This window comes from Pelobates fuscus, chromosome 4 (assembly GCF_036172605.1).
Source record: "Pelobates fuscus isolate aPelFus1 chromosome 4, aPelFus1.pri, whole genome shotgun sequence".
Taxonomy (NCBI): Eukaryota; Metazoa; Chordata; class Amphibia; order Anura; family Pelobatidae; genus Pelobates; species Pelobates fuscus.
In genome coordinates this window covers 321,103,871-321,121,775 of record NC_086320.1, presented here as the reverse complement: position 1 = coordinate 321,121,775, position 17,905 = coordinate 321,103,871, and the positions used below count along the sequence as shown (strand labels likewise).

The window sequence follows — 17,905 nt, the reverse complement described above, 5'->3', positions numbered from 1 at the left end:
TGTTGTGCACTCAGAATACATTTGCCTAAATAAGTCTCTCCCCTATGTAGAGAGAAGTGTCTAATAAAATAAAAGGTTCGAATGATCGTGAATTACTGCTCACCTGGATAGCATTTATTGCAGGCGCTGAATACGTTCTATGAAGTACATCCATATTCTGAAGAAGCTGACTCATTTCCACTAAATAACTGTGACACTGGGAGAGTTCTGCATTAAGAATACACAGAATTAGCATTGTAGAAGACACCCAAGTTATTTCCAGTGGCGGATTAACATAGGGGCTAATGGAGCTAAAGCTCCAGGCCCATACCCATAGGACCACTGAATAAAAACAAAATAAATAAATATTTTAAATATTTTGTTTGCTACTTTTAATATGCTCTTGCTTTTTCGCCAAGGGAGTTAAGAATGGGAACTTGGTTGTAAAGGAGAGTAACAAATGTTGCATGGACTGATTGACCATAAATGAGTTCAGATAAAGTTGACTTTGTGCACTGTGCACATGTCCTCTCTAACATGTGGCATGTCCCCTTAATTCTACACTCACTACATCCACCTTTTTCTCTGGGAGCTCCTGCTTGCTAGTAAGGAGGGACGGAGAGGAGAGGACAAGTGCTGAATGACACCAGGGAACTGTCCCCAGAAATTTCAGAGCGAGCGCATCATTAGGCGCGTTCGAGCCAAGCTCAGAGTGCTGAAACAGTGCTGTCTGCAAATTTCAAAGGTGGTGTGTAAAGTATTAACAAACCTAACAGTGAGAGTTTGTTAATAGCCTTGTTATCGTAACATACTAATTACATCACTGCGAGCAGTTTGAAGATGAGTAGAGATTTCCCCTTTCAGCTTGTGTTGTGTTATCCAATACACACAAACACAATCCACCCTATTGTGAAAGATTTTTTGTTATAATTCACATTCACATTTGAGTTTATGGTTATTTTAACTATCTGTAACAATTGGAACAATCACAGAAACCATTAAGAAAAAGTAGGTGTAGACTGCACATATTTCACAAAAGGTTGGTTTCTAAAGATCTAACTGTTAAGTTGCACATGAAATGCAGCATTATATATAATTAGCCTGTCATATTAATCTAACTGCAGAAATTACAACTCTATATATAGGTTAAAATTACAGCAGTGTATAAAAATAAACATGAACAATAACATAATTGAAGAATTTAGGTAGGATATCTGCTGATAGTTCACATATATTATACAAAACATAAAATTGAGTGTAGCAATACATACAGCTGTATTTATTTAACTCTATCCTAGAAGTGAGTGCCCTATATTGGCTTCCTGTCCTTCTGAAGCATTAAAAAGCATTAAAAAGCCTATGCACCTCTCCGTAACCATAAAGAACTCCCTTCCTCATTGAAACCTCAGACATAGCAGGAAACCAGAGGGCTGAGTGGGCAGGTGCTGTCTCTACAACCGCAAACCGTTCGTAAATGGTAAGATAGTGCTCGGGACCTCCTGACACCATAACAATGTCATTGAGATGAAATTGTTATAGTACCAGGAATGTCCCTTTATTGAGCTGGGGATAATCAACTAAGAAAATGGACATAAGTAAGCAGAATGGGAGGAAGAGAAACAAAGTATCCATTTTTCTCTTTCCAAAGCAATTGGTTCCCCGACTGTGTCAAGACTAAAATGGAATGATCTATATTTACAAGAAAATGAAGCATCACATGGAGGGGAAAATTATAATACAAGTTATTGATCAGGGATAGGCAACCATCGGCACTCCAGATGTTGTGGACTGCATCTCCCATAATGCTTTGCCAGCATTATAGCTGTAAGAGCATCATGGGAGATGAAATCAAAATCATCTGTGTGCGGAAGGTTGCCTACCCCTGATATAGCTCATATCCAAAGTTATAATTTCCAGAGAAGTGGTGGCATCCTTCTAAATTCAGTCCGACCGTGAGCAAACAGCATTAGATTTGAAGGGTTTTACAAATCTGTATCTCTGCCACTTTAAAAACTTGCTTTCTTTTAAAAGAAAGACTTCTGAAATAAACAATAACAGTTGCTCATAGTTAGCTAGTACTTCTCCTTTAAGACCTGTAACAAGAATATAATTAGCACCACATTTAATACTGTATGAAAGATCATTACGTCAAGTCTACCTCTAGCACATTTTTCCATATCATCAGACGATTGGAGCCAGGCTGGTATCCTACTGTCATTTAAACGAGAGAATGGTAGACTGCCTCCCAGCTTCAATGAATTCTGTCTAATGAAATTAGTGTCCTGTAACATTAAGCAAGAAATACAACCATTACAGTAAATTCTAGCTTGAAAAGTAAATTGAAAAGTAAGTTTCTGGAAAAGGGTTCACAAAAAATAAAAAAATACCGGTAATCAGAATTCATGGATAATACAGTAATACACATCTGAGAATGAGCTGTTATGTATATCTTTTTGAAGATCTCTATTTTCTTAATCTTCTCAAGTATGAAAACCGTATTTTCTAAACAAATCCACCCATTTCACACACACACACACACAGTCATCCGGTCACACTCACCCCCTTCCACTCCCCTACCCCTCAGACTCTCTTTCTGTCACACTCAAACCACACACACGCACAGCCATCCTGACATAGCCACCCTGATACATATCGGCAATGTCCCAGCACACACAGTCAACCAGCACATACACCACACAGTATCACCATAAACACAATGCACAGAAAGACAACAAGTAGCCCCTCCATACACTTAACACACGGCAAGCAGCCACCCTACACACAAACTCCCAGACACAGATACACATGCTCACAAAGATACACTGACACATACAGACAACGATATGCATTGCAGACAGTCACATAGTTGCATGTATTTGCCTGTGCATGTCCAAAGAGCCACCACGGCTACAATGTAAGGACCAGACAAGTCACTATGCCAGGTGCTTTAATCCAGCATACTGTAGACATCATTTTACCAAACATTGGAAGCACTCCTGGGTCTTCATAAATTAAAACATAACTGAGAATGTTACATTTTGAGAAATGTTATTTATTCACAACACTGTTTGTAATGAAACTTAATTATAGGGGACACATTTTTTTTTTCTTCAATGTGCTATCTATGTATATTGAAACAAACAAAAACAAAATTAAAAAAATACTTTCCAGGGCACCCAAAATACTCTGGGTATGTGTTTAGATTTTTTCCTGGCAAACCACTTGGTAGTGAAGGGGTCACTGATGAGTACATTGAGTCATAATTCGGTCACTGAAACAGACCACTTTTTCCAGTTATGTTCACAAAATCCATTATCTACATGAGGTTCCATGGAATACACAACAGCTTTCTTTTTAATTCTTTCACCAGTAAACATGGACTTTACCTGATGAGCTGTAATTGGATCAAAACTGGAAGAAGATTCAGTAGTAGAGAGCATTGGATAAAATTGAGTATTCATATCGTGTGGAAATACCGATATTTCATTCTGCCGGAACAGGCGGTGATCACGTAGCTTCAGTACCCAATCCTCAAAATCTTCTGGCGGCTTAACCTACAAAATATGAATACAATGACCAAGTGCTACGTTTTGTCATTTATAGAGCAAAGTCTAATCTGGCTAAATATTTTAAATACAATTAAATCAATTAAATATGCTTTTATTTATTTATTACTTGATCTTCTAAAACAATATTAAAGGGACTCTATAGTCTACATATAAAAGCAAGAAAGACAGGTCCCCCAGCCTTCCTTCTTGATTTTATATGTACTTTCAAATATAAAAAATCATTTTCGATGCTTTTTTAGATTAAAAACGTACCTCCGTTCCAGCGCCGAGCTCCCAGCCATGCCGCGCCCCTTTTTCGTCAAAATGACGAAATTGCGGGGCCCAATAGGACGCTTCTCTGAGAGAAGCGTCATTGCTCCCTTGTGCGCATGCACGACTTCGCCACACATGCGCACAGACTTCAGAGGGCGGCATTTATGCCGCCCTCTGAAGTCCTGAGCGCACTACCGCGCATGCACGCGGTCGCGTGCTGAGCTGACAGACAGCTCAGCTCGCAGTTTTTGCCCGCCCCCTCTCCTCTCTGACAGGCTGGAGAGAGAAGGCGCACACACAGTGCCTTCTCTCTCCTGCACACGTCAGACGTATCTTAATACGTCTGACATGTACAGGGCCTTTTTAGGGCCCTGCATGATAGGAAGTCCCTCTGGTGGCTGTCTGAGTGACTGGAGGTATTCCTATCAATGTACACACTGTATTTTCTCTGAAAATACAGTTTTTACATTAGATTGCCTGCAGGGAGCTATAGATCTCACCTGAACAACTACATTAAGCTGTAGTTTTTCAGGTGACTATAGTGTCCCTTTAATGGGATTTGGTCTGAGGACACTTAGGCCATGACTATGATAAAGTCTTACTCTGAATCTTTATTTGTCTATTTGTCCAATGCCGCTCTCTAAAAATATACCACATCAATCAGGAGCGGGGGCACTGTGACTGTACCAAGCAGCAGGGCTGAAGAAAAAATGAAAACAAATTGTGAACTGTACATTCAATTCTACTTCATGCTGACATAATTGGTTTTATTTCAAGGTCCTGTGAAAAGAAAAACTCAATGTCTATTTGTGCCTCATTCAAAACATTGCATTATGTCATTTATAGTGAAACGGTGAAAGTAAACTTCTAAATGCTTGTTTATGCCATGTTTTTAAAAATTAAGGGCACCATGCCATTTTTCACGTGTGGGTTCAAATCCTTAAGGAATTGACTAAAGCGGCAAGGTCAGTCCGTCATTGTGTGAAACAAGTTAGGCATCAATGAAAGCCTCTTCCAGACTAAAATCTATATTCAGAATGTATTGTTCCAAAGCAAGAAACAGAAAAAGATTGCAACTGGACTGTATTATTTTTACAAATAAAACCAGCTCCCATATATTCTGAAAATATGTCAAGAAGAGTGGCACAGCTTCATTTACTCTCTGTAATTATAAATTAAAGTAAGCAATAGTGCCTACAAATGCATTTTTTTTGATCCGATAAAAAGTTATATTGTAAAAATATATATATATATATTAATAACAGTCATAAACCAAAGAAAGGAAAACTATTTTTCCTTTTTTCATTACCCAACAAGCATGGCAAAATAAATAAAGTGACCAATACAACTATAGTGCATTTGATAGGTTTTGGCCTAATTAATATGCTGTATTTTTGGCACACATTTTAATCTTTAAAGTTTTTGCACAAAATATTTTCTGCAGAATGCTGCATCATAATCCTGTCTCTTTGAACAGGCCCCAAACTCCTGTGAGGGTGTAGGTCAGTGAGGGTGTAGGTCAGTGAGGGTGTAGGTCAGTGAGGGTGTAGGTCAGTGAGGGTGTAGGTCAGTGAGGGTGTAGGTCAGTGAGGGTGTAGGTCAGTGAGGGTGTAGGTCAGTGAGGGTGTAGGTCAGTGAGGGTGTAGGTCAGTGAGGGTGTAGGTCAGTGAGGGTGTAGGTCAGTGAGGGTGTAGGTCAGTGAGGGTGTAGGTCAGTGAGGGTGTAGGTCAGTGAGGGTGTAGGTCAGTGAGGGTGTAGGTCAGTGAGGGTGTAGGTCAGTGAGGGTGTAGGTCAGTGAGGGTGTAGGTCAGTGAGGGTGTAGGTCAGTGAGGGTGTAGGTCAGTGAGGGTGTAGGTCAGTGAGGGTGTAGGTCAGTGAGGGTGTAGGTCAGTGAGGGTGTAGGTCAGTGAGGGTGTAGGTCAGTGAGGGTGTAGGTCAGTGAGGGTGTAGGTCAGTGAGGGTGTAGGTCAGTGAGGGTGTAGGTCAGTGAGGGTGTAGGTCAGTGAGGGTGTCTGTCAGTGTGTGTGTGTGTGTGTGTGTGTGTGTGTCTCTGTCTGTCTGTCAGTGTGTGTGTGTGTGTGTGTGTGTGTGTGTCTGTCTGTCTGTCAGTGAGTGTGTGTGTGTCTGTCTGTCTGTCAGTGAGTGTCTGTCTGTCTGTCAGTGAGTGTCTGTCTGTCTGTCTGTCAGTGAGTGTCTGTCTGTCTGTCTGTCAGTGAGTGTCTGTCTGTCTGTCTGTCAGTGAGTGTCTGTCTGTCTGTCTGTCAGTGAGTGTCTGTCTGTCTGTCTGTCAGTGAGTGTCTGTCTGTCTGTCTGTCAGTGAGTGTCTGTCTGTCTGTCTGTCAGTGAGTGTCTGTCTGTCTGTCTGTCAGTGAGTGTCTGTCTGTCTGTCTGTCAGTGAGTGTCTGTCTGTCTGTCTGTCAGTGAGTGTCTGTCTGTCTGTCTGTCAGTGAGTGTCTGTCTGTCTGTCTGTCAGTGAGTGTCTGTCTGTCTGTCTGTCAGTGAGTGTCTGTCTGTCTGTCTGTCAGTGAGTGTCTGTCTGTCTGTCTGTCAGTGAGTGTCTGTCTGTCTGTCTGTCAGTGAGTGTCTGTCTGTCTGTGTCTGTCAGTGAGTGTCTGTCTGTGTCTGTCAGTGAGTGTGTGTCTGTGTCTGTCAGTGAGTGTGTGTCTGTGTCTGTCAGTGAGTGTGTGTCTGTGTCTGTCAGTGAGTGTGTGTCTGTGTCTGTCAGTGAGTGTGTGTCTGTGTCTGTCAGTGAGTGTGTGTCTGTGTCTGTCAGTGAGTGTGTGTGTGTGTCTGTCAGTGAGTGTGTGTGTGTGTGTCTGTCAGTGAGTGTGTGTGTGTGTGTCTGTCAGTGAGTGTGTGTGTGTGTCTGTCAGTGAGTGTGTGTGTGTGTGTCTGTCAGTGAGTGTGTGTGTGTGTGTCTGTCAGTGAGTGTGTGTGTGTGTGTCTGTCAGTGAGTGTGTGTGTGTGTGTCTGTCAGTGAGTGTGTGTGTGTCTGTCAGTGAGTGTGTGTGTGTGTGTCTGTCAGTGAGTGTGTGTGTGTGTCTGTCAGTGAGTGTGTGTGTGTGTCTGTCAGTGAGTGTCTGTCTGTCTGTCAGTGAGTGTCTGTCTGTCAGTGAGTGTCTGTCTGTCTGTCTGTCAGTGAGTGTCTGTCTGTCTGTCTGTCAGTGAGTGTCTGTCTGTCTGTCAGTGAGTGTCTGTCTGTCTGTCTGTCAGTGAGTGTCTGTCTGTCTGTCAGTGAGTGTCTGTCTGTCTGTCTGTCTGTCTGTCAGTGAGTGTCTGTCTGTCTGTCTGTCAGTGAGTGTCTGTCTGTCTGTCTGTCAGTGAGTGTCTGTCTGTCAGTGAGTGTCTGTCTGTCTGTCTGTCAGTGAGTGTCTGTCTGTCTGTCTGTCAGTGAGTGTCTGTCTGTCTGTCTGTCAGTGAGTGTCTGTCTGTCTGTCAGTGAGTGTCTGTCTGTGTCTGTCAGTGAGTGTCTGTCTGTGTCTGTCAGTGAGTGTCTGTCAGTGAGTGTGTGTCTGTGTCTGTCAGTGAGTGTGTGTCTGTGTCTGTCAGTGAGTGTGTGTCTGTGTCTGTCAGTGAGTGTGTGTCTGTGTCTGTCAGTGAGTGTGTGTGTGTGTCTGTCAGTGAGTGTGTGTGTGTGTCTGTCAGTGAGTGTGTGTGTGTGTGTCTGTCAGTGAGTGTGTGTGTGTCTGTCAGTGAGTGTGTGTGTGTCTGTCAGTGAGTGTGTGTGTGTGTGTCTGTCAGTGAGTGTGTGTGTGTGTGTCTGTCAGTGAGTGTGTGTGTGTGTGTCTGTCAGTGAGTGTGTGTGTGTGTCTGTCAGTGAGTGTGTGTGTGTGTGTCTGTCAGTGAGTGTGTGTGTGTGTGTCAGTGAGTGTGTGTGTGTGTCTGTCAGTGAGTGTGTGTGTGTGTCTGTCAGTGAGTGTGTGTGTGTGTGTGTGTCAGTGTGTGTGTGTGTGTGTCTGTCAGTGAGTGTGTGTGTCTGTGTGTGTGTCTGTCAGTGAGTGTGTGTGTGTCTGTCAGTGAGTGTGTGTGTGTCTGTCAGTGAGTGTGTGTGTGTGTCTGTCAGTGAGTGTGTGTGTGTGTCTGTCAGTGAGTGTGTGTGTGTGTCTGTCAGTGAGTGTGTGTGTGTCTGTCAGTGAGTGTGTGTGTGTGTCTGTCAGTGAGTGTGTGTGTGTCTGTCAGTGAGTGTGTGTGTGTGTGTGTCTGTCAGTGAGTGTCTGTGTGTGTGTCTGTCAGTGAGTGTCTGTGTGTGTGTCTGTCAGTGAGTGTCTGTGTGTGTGTCTGTCAGTGAGTGTGTGTGTGTGTCTGTCAGTGAGTGTGTGTGTGTGTGTCTGTCAGTGAGTGTGTGTGTGTGTCTGTCAGTGAGTGTGTGTGTGTGTCTGTCAGTGAGTGTGTGTGTGTGTGTGTGTCAGTGTGTGTGTGTGTGTGTCTGTCAGTGAGTGTGTGTGTGTCTGTCAGTGAGTGTGTGTGTGTCTGTCAGTGAGTGTGTGTGTGTGTCTGTCAGTGAGTGTGTGTGTGTGTCTGTCAGTGAGTGTGTGTGTGTGTCTGTCAGTGAGTGTGTGTGTGTCTGTCAGTGAGTGTGTGTGTGTGTGTCTGTCAGTGAGTGTGTGTCTGTGTCTGTCAGTGAGTGTGTGTCTGTGTCTGTCAGTGAGTGTGTGTCTGTGTGTGTGTCTGTCAGTGAGTGTCTGTGTGTGTGTCTGTCAGTGAGTGTCTGTGTGTGTGTCTGTCAGTGAGTGTGTGTGTGTGTCTGTCAGTGAGTGTGTGTGTGTGTGTCTGTCAGTGAGTGTGTGTGTGTGTCTGTCAGTGAGTGTGTGTGTGTGTCTGTCAGTGAGTGTGTGTGTGTGTCTGTCAGTGAGTGTGTGTGTGTGTCTGTCAGTGAGTGTGTGTGTGTGTCTGTCAGTGAGTGTGTGTGTGTGTCAGTGAGTGTGTGTGTGTGTCTGTCAGTGAGTGTGTGTGTGTCTGTCTGTCAGTGAGTGTGTGTGTGTCTGTCTGTCAGTGAGTGTGTGTGTCTGTCTGTCAGTGAGTGTGTGTGTGTCTGTCTGTCTGTCAGTGAGTGTGTGTGTGTGTCTGTCTGTCTGTCAGTGAGTGTGTGTGTGTCTGTCTGTCAGTGAGTGTGTGTGTGTGTGTGTGTCTGTCAATGAGTGTGTGTGTCTGTCAATGAGTGTGTGTGTGTGTCTGTCAGTGAGTGTGTGTGTGTGTCAATGAGTGTGTGTGTGTCTGTCTGTCAGTGAGTGTGTGTGTGTCTGTCTGTCAGTGAGTGTGTGTGTGTCTGTCTGTCAGTGAGTGTGTGTGTCTGTCTGTCAGTGAGTGTGTGTGTGTCTGTCTGTCAATGAGTGTGTGTGTGTCTGTCTGTCAATGAGTGTGTGTGTGTCTGTCTGTCAATGAGTGTGTGTGTCTGTCAATGAGTGTGTGTGTGTGTCTGTCAGTGAGTGTGTGTGTGTGTCAATGAGTGTGTGTGTGTCTGTCTGTCAGTGAGTGTGTGTGTGTCTGTCTGTCAGTGAGTGTGTGTGTGTCTGTCTGTCAGTGAGTGTGTGTGTGTGTGTCTGTCAGTGAGTGTGTGTGTGTCTGTCAGTGTGTGTGTGTCTGTCAGTGAGTGTGTGTCTGTCAGTGAGTGTGTGTCTGTCAGTGAGTGTGTGTGTGTGTCTGTCAGTGAGTGTGTGCGTGTGTCTGTCAGTGAGTGTGTGTGTGTGTCTGTCAGTGAGTGTGTGTGTGTGTGTGTGTGTCTGTCAGTGAGTGTGTGTGTGTGTGTGTCTGTCAGTGAGTGTGTGTGTGTCTGTCAGTGAGTGTGTGTGTGTCTGTCAGTGAGTGTGTGTGTGTCTGTCAGTGAGTGTGTGTGTGTCTGTCAGTGAGTGTGTGTGTGTCTGTCAGTGAGTGTGTGTGTGTCTGTCAGTGAGTGTGTGTGTGTGTCTGTCAGTGAGTGTGTGTGTGTGTCTGTCAGTGAGTGTGTGTGTGTGTCTGTCAGTGAGTGTGTGTGTGTGTCTGTCAGTGAGTGTGTGTGTGTCTGTGTGTGTGTCTGTCAGTGAGTGTCTGTGTGTGTGTCTGTCTGTCAGTGAGTGTGTGTGTGTCTGTCTGTCAGTGAGTGTGTGTGTGTCTGTCTGTCAGTGAGTGTGTGTGTGTCTGTCTGTCAGTGAGTGTGTGTGTGTCTGTCTGTCAGTGAGTGTGTGTGTGTCTGTCTGTCAGTGAGTGTGTGTGTGTCTGTCTGTCAGTGAGTGTGTGTGTGTGTCTGTCTGTCAGTGAGTGTGTGTGTGTCTGTCTGTCAGTGAGTGTGTGTGTGTGTCTGTCTGTCAATGAGTGTGTGTGTGTCTGTCAATGAGTGTGTGTCTGTCAATGAGTGTGTGTGTCTGTCAATGAGTGTGTGTGTCTGTCAATGAGTGTGTGTGTCTGTCAATGAGTGTGTGTGTCTGTCAATGAGTGTGTGTGTCTGTCAATGAGTGTGTGTGTCTGTCAATGAGTGTGTGTGTGTGTCTGTCAGTGAGTGTGTGTGTGTCTGTCTGTCAGTGAGTGTGTGTGTGTCTGTCTGTCAGTGAGTGTGTGTGTGTCTGTCTGTCAGTGAGTGTGTGTGTGTCTGTCTGTCAGTGAGTGTGTGTGTCTGTCTGTCAGTGAGTGTGTGTGTGTCTGTGTCAGTGAGTGTGTGTCTGTGTGTCTGTGTCAGTGAGTGTGTGTCTGTCTCAGTGAGTGTGTGTCTGTCTGTCTGTGTCAGTGAGTGTGTGTCTGTCTGTCTGTGTCAGTGAGTGTGTGTCTGTCTGTCTGTGTCAGTGAGTGTGTGTCTGTCTGTCTGTGTCAGTGAGTGTGTGTCTGTCTGTGTCAGTGAGTGTGTGTCTGTCTGTGTCAGTGAGTGTGTGTCTGTCTGTGTCAGTGAGTGTGTGTCTGTCTGTGTCAGTGAGTGTGTGTCTGTCTGTGTCAGTGAGTGTGTGTCTGTCTGTGTCAGTGAGTGTGTGTCTGTCTGTGTCAGTGAGTGTGTGTCTGTCTGTGTCAGTGAGTGTGTGTCTGTCTGTGTCAGGGAGTGTGTGTCTGTGTCAGGGAGTGTGTGTCTGTGTCAGGGAGTGTGTGTCTGTGTCAGGGAGTGTGTGTCTGTCTGTGTCAGTGAGTGTGTGTCAGTGAGTGTGTGTCTGTCTGTGTCAGTGAGTGTGTGTGTGTCTGTCTGTCAGTGACTGTGTGTGTGTCTGTGTCAGTGAGTGTGTGTGTGTGTGTCTGTGTCAGTGAGTGTGTGTGTGTGTCTGTGTCAGTGAGTGTGTGTGTGTGTGTCTGTGTCAGTGAGTGTGTGTCTGTCTGTGTCTGTGTCAGTGAGTGTGTGTCTGTCTGTGTCTGTGTCAGTGAGTGTGTGTCTGTCTGTGTCAGTGAGTGTGTGTCTGTCTGTGTCTGTGTCAGTGAGTGTGTGTCTGTCTGTGTCAGTGAGTGTGTGTCTGTCTGTGTCAGTGAGTGTGTGTCTGTCTGTGTCAGTGAGTGTGTGTCTGTCTGTGTCAGTGAGTGTGTGTCTGTCTGTGTCAGTGAGTGTGTGTCTGTCTGTGTCAGTGAGTGTGTGTCTGTCTGTGTCAGTGAGTGTGTGTCAGTGAGTGTGTGTCAGTGAGTGTGTGTCAGTGAGTGTGTGTCAGTGAGTGTGTGTCAGTGAGTGTGTGTCTGTCTGTGTCAGTGAGTGTGTGTCTGTCTGTGTCAGTGAGTGTGTGTCTGTCTGTGTCAGTGAGTGTGTGTCTGTCTGTGTCAGTGAGTGTGTGTGTGTCTGTGTCAGTGAGTGTCTGTCTGTGTCAGTGAGTGTGTGTGTGTCTGTGTCAGTGAGTGTGTGTCTGTGTCAGTGAGTGTGTGTCTGTGTCAGTGAGTGTGTGTCTGTCTGTGTCAGTGAGTGTGTGTCTGTCTGTGTCAGTGAGTGTGTGTCTGTCTGTGTCAGTGAGTGTGTGTCTGTCTGTGTCAGTGAGTGAGTGTCTGTCTGTCAGTGAGTGTCTGACTGTCAGTGAGTGTCTGACTGTCTGTCAGTGAGTGTGTGTCTGTCTGTCTGTCAGTGAGTGTGTGTCTGTCTGTCAGTGAGTGTGTGTCTGTCTGTCAGTGAGTGTGTGTCTGTCTGTCTGTCAGTGAGTGTGTGTCTGTCTGTCTGTCAGTGAGTGTGTGTCTGTCTGTCTGTCAGTGAGTGTGTGTGTGTCTGTCTGTCAGTGAGTGTGTGTGTGTGTGTCTGTCAGTGAGTGTGTGTGTGTCTGTCTGTCAGTGAGTGTGTGTCTGCCTGTCTGTCAGTGAGTGTGTGTGTGTCTGTCTGTCAGTGAGTGTGTGTGTGTGTGTCTGTCAGTGAGTGTGTGTGTGTGTGTGTGTCAGTGAGTGTGTGTGTGTGTGTCAGTGAGTGTGTGTGTGTGTGTCAGTGAGTGTGTGTGTGTGTGTATGTCAGTGAGTGTGTGTTTGTGGAGCCAAGCTGCTGAACTGAATGGCCGCATGTTAGCACTGCTCGGCACCAACACGCCACTTTAACGACGAAAACAGGGTTATAAACCCTTCACACACAACCCCACAACGGAGCACCGGGCAGCCAAAGACACAATGGGTCGGAAGACCAAGAAATCTAGGCCAGACAAGCCCAGCATAAGTAAAAACATAGGGGACCTCTGGCGACAGGCCCAAAGAGCCAGAGAAGCTAAGATGGCCGCCTTCGCGGATTATGCCTCGGATATGTCGGATGGTTTCTCGGACGGGACGGCGGAGGGGCACGAGCCAATACTACTGGCCCCCAAACCGCCACCCTTGCTACCAGACTCTGCCCCAGTCACAACTGCGGTCCTAAAAGAACTGCTTGCGGGCCTACAACGCACGTTACAAGCTGACGTGGCCCAAATCAGTCAAAACCTGAGAGGCCTGATAGGCCGTATGGGAGCGCTGGAACAAGAAACCAACCAAAATACACAGCAAATATCGCTACTGCAACAAACAGTATGTGAGCTGAAGCAGCATCAAGCAAAAACAGAACTGAGACTTACGGAGGCGGAGGACCACAGGAGAAGACTGAACCTCAAGGTCAGGGGGATCCCTGAAGCAACGACAGAGGCAGAACTACCCCACCTGGTACACAGACTGCTCCAGGCGCTCCTACCGCCCAAGCAAGCGAAAGCAGTGGAGATAGAGGGGATGTTCCGCTTGCCCAAACCGGTTAAGGCCCCGGCCGGGGCATCACGAGACTTGCTCATCCGGTTCCAGAGAGGTAGGGACAAAACCGCTGTCCTCAATGCGGTACGCAATCACTCCCCATACCCCTTCGAAAGCATGGCACTCTCCTTCTACACAGATCTCTCGGGGAACACACTTGCATGGCGCCGCTCTCTCCAGCCCTTCACGGCCCTCCTACGAGTGAACAACATCCAATATCGATGGAGAGCACCCCGCACACTGCAGGTACAACAAGGAGACACCACACACCCAGTACACGACCTACAGGGAGCAAAGGGACTGTTACCAATGTTGGGGCTCCCAGGGGACCTTGTGGCAAACTGTGGGTCAACCACCACCACCACCCACGTCTGGAACCCAGCTAATGCAGCTCCATTTGTTCCACGGGAACCGAGAAAGGACACCCATGCGGCAATCACCACCTGAGGCGACGGAGATACGCGGTGGTTCCCTGCATCACCGGCTCGTTACCACCGCCACAGCCTAACCCATCTTCCACTTCTCCATACTCCTCCACCGTTGTTGAAATAATCTCCCTTTCTCCCTGCCGCCTCCCACTCCCTGGATATGCAATGGCCAACACCAGAAAAGGACATTGGGCCTAACGACTATATCACACCGCAGCCCCACAGAGCGGAACGAAACGGCAGGACTAACTCAAAGTTTTAAGGACCTAAAGTGTTTAACTTCTCCATGTTTTCCTTTCAACTTTTTCTGCTGGTACACTTTACACAATACGCACCCCCCACCCCCACACTTAGATGACCAAGAGCGCATGGTACTAATACCTACATAATGCCGCAGGCAGCCCGGTTGAGGGTTCGACGGTGCCCCGACTAGGCTGAAACACTACCACGCTCTGCGGAGAGACAAGCATCCCAAACACGATATTAGAGGCCCAGGCCCGGACACAGAGACATACACACCACCTTATATAATTAGGAACAATGGGACACTTCATCCGAAAGGTACCATATAAAATGTACATATGCACTGTGGGAGTAAATGTCTTGTCCACAACTCTCCATAAGGGCACTTAATGTGCTTGGTATGGTTGCCGGGGCGTACTGAGCCTATTTGCTACCATTTACTTTATATAATTGGTAACAGACCCAGCGCTGATTAGCCTAACACACCACAACTCGCCATCGCCTAGGGTCACGTCAACGCCACCTAAGCACCCTCTACTATATACATTTACTGCATTTTCAGGTATTGTCCGGCTGTGCTTTCAACCTTCCTATAATAGACCACACCAAGCCTGCGTGTTCACTAAAGGAAATGCTCGCAACACACACATCAAGCTACTGATGCACACATATAACACACTGACTACAACCTACTTGTAGCTGCAGCTTTGGTGGCTGACACACTTTGATCTAACTAACAGACCTCACCTGACTGTGCTATAGCTCTCTAGAGTCGTGAATTGCAAAGCATAGCAACAGCTTAGGTATATGTCGCCACGCATACTCACACTTGATGTCACATTTGGTGGAGCCGATAACTAAGTCCGTCACCATAGCATGATTCTTCTTATGATGATGTTATCTATTAATACTATTATTTATCATATGAGTTAGCCTAGCATTTTAGTTCAAAAGACTAGTGAGTTATATTTAGGCTTTCAGTGAATATATACGGTATTACGTAACCAGTTACAGCCCTGATTTAAATTGTGCCCATACTACAACTACTACACCATAGGTGACCTAGCTAGCAATGTTAAGCATCCAATATCTGTATTTGCGCTTATGTTTTATTTTATTTCATCTAACCCTACTCGGACAAAACAACTGTCTAGTTAAGCATGTCAAATGTAAAAATTGTGCAAAATATCATGTCACTGTCTAACTTGTATGAAACTTGAAATACGCTGTTGTGGCGTCTGTTGATACATTGTGACCACCTGCACACCAAAATAAAAAAAATCTGGCTCCTAACATTTTTTTGCTGGCTCCTAGATTCCGAGCAAATTTGTCAAGCCCTGGTTTATGTATCTGCATATGTGTCACTGTGTGTATCTGTATGTCTGTATCGTTCAGTGTCATTGTTTGGGGCAGAGGAGAAGCAAGGGAGAGCCCGGGACAGAGGAGAAGCAAGGGAGAGCCCGGGACAGAGGAGAAGCAAGGGAGAGCCCGGGACAGAGGAGAAGCCAGGGAGAGCCCGGGACAGAGGAGAAGCCAGGGAGAGCCCGGGACAGAGGAGAAGCCAGGGAGAGCCCGGGGCAGAGGAGAAGCCAGGGAGAGCCCGGGGCAGAGGAGAAGCCAGGGAGAGCCCGGGGCAGAGGAGAAGCCAGGGAGAGCCCGGGGCAGAGGAGAAGCCAGGGAGAGCCCGGGGCAGAGGAGAAGCCAGGGAGAGCCCGGGGCAGAGGAGAAGCCAGGGAGAGCCCGGGGCAGAGGAGAAGCCAGGGAGAGCCCGGGGCAGAGGAGAAGCCAGGGAGAGCCCGGGGCAGAGGAGAAGCCAGGGAGAGCCCGGGGCAGAGGAGAAGCCAGGGAGAGCCCGGGGCAGAGGAGAAGCCAGGGAGAGCCCGGGGCAGAGGAGAAGCCAGGGAGAGCCCGGGGCAGAGGAGAAGCCAGGGAGAGCCCGGGGCAGAGGAGAAGCCAGGGAGAGCCCGGGGCAGAGGAGAAGCCAGGGAGAGCCCGGGGCAGAGGAGAAGCCAGGGAGAGCCCGGGGCAGAGGAGAAGCAAGGGAGAGCCCGGGGCAGAGGAGAAGCAAGGGAGAGCCCGGGGCAGAGGAGAAGCAAGGGAGAGCCCGGGGCAGAGGAGAAGCAAGGGAGAGCCCGGGGCAGAGGAGAAGCAAGGGAGAGCCCGGGGCAGAGGAGAAGCAAGGGAGAGCCCGGGGCAGAGGAGAAGCAAGGGAGAGCCCGGGGCAGAGGAGAAGCAAGGGAGAGCCCGGGGCAGAGGAGAAGCAAGGGAGAGCCCGGGGCAGAGGAGAAGCAAGGGAGAGCCCGGGGCAGAGGAGAAGCAAGGGAGAGCCCGGGGCAGAGGAGAAGCAAGGGAGAGCCCGGGGCAGAGGAGAAGCAAGGGAGAGCCCGGGGCAGAGGAGAAGCAAGGGAGAGCCCGGGGCAGAGGAGAAGCAAGGGAGAGCCCGGGGCAGAGGAGAAGCAAGGGAGAGCCCGGGGCAGAGGAGAAGCAAGGGAGAGCCCGGGGCAGAGGAGAAGCAAGGGAGAGCCCGGGGCAGAGGAGAAGCAAGGGAGAGCCCGGGGCAGAGGAGAAGCAAGGGAGAGCCCGGGGCAGAGGAGAAGCAAGGGAGAGCCCGGGGCAGAGGAGAAGCAAGGGAGAGCCCGGGGCAGAGGAGAAGCAAGGGAGAGCCCGGGGCAGAGGAGAAGCAAGGGAGAGCCCGGGGCAGAGGAGAAGCAAGGGAGAGCCCGGGGCAGAGGAGAAGCAAGGGAGAGCCCGGGGCAGAGGAGAAGCAAGGGAGAGCCCGGGGCAGAGGAGAAGCAAGGGAGAGCCCGGGGCAGAGGAGAAGCAAGGGAGAGCCCGGGGCAGAGGAGAAGCAAGGGAGAGCCCGGGGCAGAGGAGAAGCAAGGGAGAGCCCGGGGCAGAGGAGAAGCAAGGGAGAGCCCGGGGCAGAGGAGAAGCAAGGGAGAGCCCGGGGCAGAGGAGAAGCAAGGGAGAGCCCGGGGCAGAGGAGAAGCAAGGGAGAGCCCGGGGCAGAGGAGAAGCAAGGGAGAGCCCGGGGCAGAGGAGAAGCAAGGGAGAGCCCGGGGCAGAGGAGAAGCAAGGGAGAGCCCGGGGCAGAGGAGAAGCAAGGGAGAGCCCGGGGCAGAGGAGAAGCAAGGGAGAGCCCGGGGCAGAGGAGAAGCAAGGGAGAGCCCGGGGCAGAGGAGAAGCAAGGGAGAGCCCGGGGCAGAGGAGAAGCAAGGGAGAGCCCGGGGCAGAGGAGAAGCAAGGGAGAGCCCGGGGCAGAGGAGAAGCAAGGGAGAGCCCGGGGCAGAGGAGAAGCAAGGGAGAGCCCGGGGCAGAGGAGAAGCAAGGGAGAGCCCGGGGCAGAGGAGAAGCAAGGGAGAGCCCGGGGCAGAGGAGAAGCAAGGGAGAGCCCGGGGCAGAGGAGAAGCAAGGGAGAGCCCGGGGCAGAGGAGAAGCAAGGGAGAGCCCGGGGCAGAGGAGAAGCAAGGGAGAGCCCGGGGCAGAGGAGAAGCAAGGGAGAGCCCGGGGCAGAGGAGAAGCAAGGGAGAGCCCGGGGCAGAGGAGAAGCAAGGGAGAGCCCGGGGCAGAGGAGAAGCAAGGGAGAGCCCGGGGCAGAGGAGAAGCAAGGGAGAGCCCGGGGCAGAGGAGAAGCAAGGGAGAGCCCGGGGCACAGAAGAAGCAAGGGAGAGCCTGGGGCACAGAAGAAGCAAGGGAGAGCCCGGGGCACAGAAGAAGCAAGGGAGAGCCCGGGGCACAGAAGAGCAGGGAGAGCCCGGGGCACAGAAGAGCAGGGAGAGCCCGGGGCACAGAAGAGCAGGGAGAGCCCGGGGCACAGAAGAGCAGGGAGAGCCCGGGGCACAGAAGAGCAGGGAGAGCCCGGGGCACAGAAGAGCAGGGAGAGCCCGGGGCACAGAAGAGCAGGGAGAGCCCGGGGCACAGAAGAGCAGGGAGAGCCCGGGGCACAGAAGAGCAGGGAGAGCCCGGGGCACAGAAGAGCAGGGAGAGCCCGGGGCACAGAAGAGCAGGGAGAGCCCGGGGCACAGAAGAGCAGGGAGAGCCCGGGGCACAGAAGAGCAGGGAGAGCCCGGGGCACAGAAGAGCAGGGAGAGCCCGGGGCACAGAAGAGCAGGGAGAGCCCGGGGCACAGAAGAGCAGGGAGAGCCCGGGGCACAGAAGAGCAGGGAGAGCCCGGGGCACAGAAGAGCAGGGAGAGCCTGGGGCACAGAAGAGCAGGGAGAGCCTGGGGCACAGAAGAGCAGGGAGAGCCTGGGGCACAGAAGAGCAGGGAGAGCCTGGGGCACAGAAGAGCAGGGAGAGCCTGAGGCACAGAAGAGCAGG

The 17,905-nt window shown here is 49.5% G+C and overlaps 1 protein-coding gene across 2 annotated transcripts in view; it reads right to left on the bottom strand.

Moving 5' to 3' along the window:
• The window catches only part of OSBPL3 (oxysterol binding protein like 3), a 189,444-nt gene that overhangs the window by 44,386 nt on the left and 127,153 nt on the right, over positions 1–17,905 (bottom strand). For both annotated transcript variants that reach the window (XM_063452364.1, XM_063452365.1), the window contains 3 exons: positions 3,366–3,533; positions 2,138–2,261; positions 104–207 (listed from right to left, as the gene is read on the bottom strand). In XM_063452364.1, the coding sequence (XP_063308434.1) occupies positions 104–207; positions 2,138–2,261; positions 3,366–3,533 (396 nt within the window). The remainder of the gene's footprint in view (positions 1–103; positions 208–2,137; positions 2,262–3,365; positions 3,534–17,905) is intronic.